The following is a 4382-nucleotide window of genomic DNA, read 5'->3' as shown; positions in this document are numbered from 1 at the left end:
TGAAGTCTGAACTTGGGAGTGGAGGTGTTTATTGAGGTGGTATTGGAAAGTGATGCTAGCAAGCAACGTGGCTTATGCTGTTTGAATTTTTCTGAAAACCAATTAGTTTATGCAAATTCCATTCTTCGGTACCTCAACTAAAGTGTTCTCTCTTTCTCTCTCTCAGGTCTGTTTATTTTCTCTCTCTTTTAGAGATGGGTTTGTACTTGCCCAGATCTGGGTTCAAGCTCCACTGCCGAGATTGACATGCACTCGCCGGATTCGATGGTGTTCTTGGTTGCTGGAGTTTGTGGTGGTGTTGCTATGTTCGTTGTAATGGCTCATTGGCTTGGAGTTTGTAGAGAATTTTTTGGGTTGAGTTTTATTTTTGTGTGTGTGGGTTGCTATGTTTGGCTACCAAGAAACTCTAAGAAAATTTGGGAAGTTTTTTCTTTTTTAACTCCTCCTTTTAAATTTTTTGTTTTGTTTTCCTAATATGAATTCTTTTATTCTTAAAATTGTTAGTGTGGTTTTTAGATAGAAATTAAGTATTTTTTTATTAGCCATGTGTGTGCCAATTGTTTACGCCGTTTGCCACATAAACATTTTTCATAAGTGAGTTAACAATTGGAACTAAATTGATTATAAGCTGAAAATAATAAGGATCAAATTGACTGTTACAAAAATGTAATGATCAAATTGACTGTAACTCCAAAATATAATGACCAAAATGTGTTTATAATATTATCATAAAAACAAAAAAAAAGACTACGAACTAGTGCACATCAATGACTATTTATTGAGAGAACAATCACCATAAGACAAAGTAACACTCCACCCTGCATATTTTTTCAATACATGTCACGCTCTCTCTTCGTTTGTTGCGGTCTACATTCTACAGTCTACTACGGCCCCTCGGTCTCACCGCCAGGTGCCAAGTCTTCCACCGTGGTCTATTATATATATTAATATAATTCTATATAAAACGCAGGCTCTATTCTTTCTTTGAATTTGTTGGGTCATTTGAGTTGACTTGACCTGTTCTCTTTATTACGCTTGGGATTTGTATTTTTGTATAATGCCTCAGAACTCAGTAGGAGCTAAGCTATACACCAAAGTGTTCAAGCAACGAAATGGGTCGAGACCAATTCGATTCCAAAGCTAAAAGGACTGCTCATTTTCGTTCATGCAACGTGTCCAGGTATATATTATAGGGTCACATATGATATATTGATGTCCATGCAGTTTTAATAGTTATTATTTATATTAATGTCTTTTTTTGGTTTGGTTAGTTACACCACTGAATTGCTGGAGATTCATGCTGATGATCCTAAGATGCATATTTTATTTATCCCTGGAAATCCAGGCAAGTTTGGTTTTGTACTTTTGTGTATGCATGTACATGTGTGTTTTGTTGATTTAGTTTTGAGAACTAGGATTAGGGGCTGTTTGTTAATCGTTACTGTAGGTGTTGTTGCATTTTACAAGGACTTTGTGGAATCGCTGTACGAATTTCTTGAAGGCCGTGTATCTGTAACAGGCAAGACTTGATTGCTTCTTGTTCTCTTTAACTTAATTTTCTACTTTTAAGTTATATTTTGTGAGCTAACTGATTGCAATTTTAATTGGGTGGGTGTGTTAATCACCAGCTATTGGGCACACTTCTCACACGAAAAAGGTACTTAAACTTGGCTAATATATAAGATTAAGCAATGGCGGTTTTTAATTCTTTGCATTATCATTTACTTCTTGACCCTTCATTTGCTAATATGCTATATTCAGTAGTCAGTTGACCTCTTAGTTCTTATACTTGTTTGTTACTCAACGTAGGCTTTCAACTAAATATATAATCACGGATTCCGAGCATTACTGCTTTCAGAAAGTGTGACAATACAATAATATGTTAAAATTTTTAATTTTTCCTATAAATATGCAAAACTTCAACTTCTTATGCTCATCTCCTTATGTCTTTATATTGATTCTTCTGCTTTCTCTTACTGATATGACTCGTGCCTTTGCTAATACAGTGAAGTATTACTATATTCTGTAGATGGTAAAGAATCATTCACACCTATCTTGACTTAAGATATCCTAACGCTAATAAAAGGTACATTAATTGGTGATATGCATAGAGTTAGAAATTAGACAATGCCCAAGGTAGTGGTCCATGTTCTTTCTCAACTTTCTGAATTACAGTTTTTTTTTTTTTTTTTTTCCTTTCAAGCAATTCTGGAAGTTTAGTAGTATGTAATTGTAAATAGTCACATAATTGAGTGAAAATGCCTCTATGACTGGACCATCAGCACTCCTTTGTCCCATGGAATGCATAGGAAGTCATGACACAAGAATACAAATTTTGTATAATTATTTAATCTTGAAATAAATTCTCTCTCTCTCTCTCTCTCTCCACACACACACACACGCGCGGTGGCAAAGCCAAACATTTTATTTGTGGCTGTTTTGCAATACTTCTTAGATGATTAGATATCATAAAATTGTGTAATGCATATGTTAATGAAAATTAAAATAGGGACGAAATGTTATCTTTAGAAAAGATATGTTTATTTCAATTAGTTTTGATGTATTCATATAGAATATGATATCTACAGAATATAGTAATACTTCACTGTATTAGCAAAGGCACGAGTCATATCAGTAAGAGAAAGCAGAAGAATCAATATAAAGACATAAGGAGATGAGCATAAGAAGTTGAAGTTTTGCATATTTATAGGAAAAATTAAAAATTTTAACATATTATTGTATTGTCACACTTTCTGAAAGCAGTAAGGCTCGGAATCCGTGATTATATATTTAGTTGAAAGCCTACGTTGAGTAACAAACAAGTATAAGAACTAAGAGGTCAACTGAATACTGAATATAGCATATTAGCAAATGAAGGGTCAAGAAGTAAATGATAATGCAAAGAATTAAAAACCGCCATTGCTTAATCTTATATATTAGCCAAGTTTAAGTACCTTTTTCGTGTGAGAAGTGTGCCCAATAGCTGGTGATTAACACACCCACCCAATTAAAATTGCAATCAGTTAGCTCACAAAATATAACTTAAAAGTAGAAAATTAAGTTAAAGAGAACAAGAAGCAATCAAGTCTTGCCTGTTACAGATACACGGCCTTCAAGAAATTCGTACAGCGATTCCACAAAGTCCTTGTAAAATGCAACAACACCTACAGTAACGATTAACAAACAGCCCCTAATCCTAGTTCTCAAAACTAAATCAACAAAACACACATGTACATGCATACACAAAAGTACAAAACCAAACTTGCCTGGATTTCCAGGGATAAATAAAATATGCATCTTAGGATCATCAGCATGAATCTCCAGCAATTCAGTGGTGTAACTAACCAAACCAAAAAAAGACATTAATATAAATAATAACTATTAAAACTGCATGGACATCAATATATCATATGTGACCCTATAATATATACCTGGACACGTTGCATGAACGAAAATGAGCAGTCCTTTTAGCTTTGGAATCGAATTGGTCTCGACCCATTTCGTTGCTTGAACACTTTGGTGTATAGCTTAGCTCCTACTGAGTTCTGAGGCATTATACAAAAATACAAATCCCAAGCGTAATAAAGAGAACAGGTCAAGTCAACTCAAATGACCCAACAAATTCAAAGAAAGAATAGAGCCTGCGTTTTATATAGAATTATATTAATATATATAATAGACCACGGTGGAAGACTTGGCACCTGGCGGTGAGACCGAGGGGCCGTAGTAGACTGTAGAATGTAGACCGCAACAAACGAAGAGAGAGCGTGACATGTATTGAAAAAATATGCAGGGTGGAGTGTTACTTTGTCTTATGGTGATTGTTCTCTCAATAAATAGTCATTGATGTGCACTAGTTCGTAGTCTTTTTTTTTGTTTTTATGATAATATTATAAACACATTTTGGTCATTATATTTTGGAGTTACAGTCAATTTGATCATTACATTTTTGTAACAGTCAATTTGATCCTTATTATTTTCAGCTTATAATCAATTTAGTTCCAATTGTTAACTCACTTATGAAAAATGTTTATGTGGCAAACGGCGTAAACAATTGGCACACACATGGCTAATAAAAAAATACTTAATTTCTATCTAAAAACCACACTAACAATTTTAAGAATAAAAGAATTCATATTAGGAAAACAAAACAAAAAATTTAAAAGGAGGAGTTAAAAAAGAAAAAACTTCCCAAATTTTCTTAGAGTTTCTTGGTAGCCAAACATAGCAACCCACACACACAAAAATAAAACTCAACCCAAAAAATTCTCTACAAACTCCAAGCCAATGAGCCATTACAACGAACATAGCAACACCACCACAAACTCCAGCAACCAAGAACACCATCGAATCCGGCGAGTGCATGTCAATCTCGGCAGTGG

At 34.1% G+C, this 4382-nt stretch overlaps 2 protein-coding genes across 3 annotated transcripts; one reads left to right on the top strand and one right to left on the bottom strand.

Annotated features, from left to right (window-relative positions):
- Positions 1-752: 752 nt before the first annotated feature.
- Positions 753-1847, top strand: LOC136060987 (uncharacterized). Of its 2 annotated transcripts, XM_065782919.1 has the most exons (5): positions 753-910; positions 1067-1180; positions 1272-1345; positions 1448-1519; positions 1629-1847. In XM_065782919.1, exons 2-5 carry the CDS (start codon positions 1113-1115, stop codon positions 1673-1675), a joined length of 261 nt encoding a protein of 86 aa, XP_065638991.1. In that variant the 5' UTR covers positions 753-910; positions 1067-1112; the 3' UTR covers positions 1676-1847. The 2 variants fall into 2 exon arrangements, with proteins under 2 accessions (XP_065638991.1, XP_065638990.1); XM_065782918.1 differs by lacking the exon at positions 753-910 and having other exon boundaries at positions 963-1180; positions 1629-1846.
- Positions 1848-2954: 1107 nt separating this feature from the next.
- Positions 2955-3874, bottom strand: LOC111998681 (uncharacterized; the record flags this gene model as incomplete). Its single annotated transcript, XM_024030771.2, is given in 5 exon segments — positions 2955-2983; positions 3093-3164; positions 3267-3340; positions 3432-3545; positions 3702-3874. Coding segments are annotated over 4 exon segments (243 nt in total), but the record flags the coding sequence as incomplete, so codon positions are not given.
- Positions 3875-4382: the final 508 nt, after the last annotated feature.

This window comes from Quercus suber, unplaced genomic scaffold, assembly GCF_002906115.3.
Source record: "Quercus suber isolate HL8 unplaced genomic scaffold, Cork oak 2.0 scaffold_320, whole genome shotgun sequence".
NCBI lineage: Eukaryota > Viridiplantae > Streptophyta > Magnoliopsida > Fagales > Fagaceae > Quercus > Quercus suber.
The sequence above is the reverse complement of the archived record's forward strand: the minus strand, read 5'-3'. Positions and strand labels throughout refer to the sequence as shown.

Coding starts and splice junctions, on each gene's coding strand:
- LOC136060987 (XM_065782919.1), top strand. CDS start 1,113: ATGGGTCGAGACCAATTCGATTCCAAAGCTAAAAGGACTGCTCATTTT. Junction 1,181..1,271: donor CGTTCATGCAACGTGTCCAG/GTATATATTATA, acceptor TGGTTTGGTTAG/TTACACCACTGAATTGCTGG. Junction 1,346..1,447: donor ATTTATCCCTGGAAATCCAG/GCAAGTTTGGTT, acceptor TCGTTACTGTAG/GTGTTGTTGCATTTTACAAG.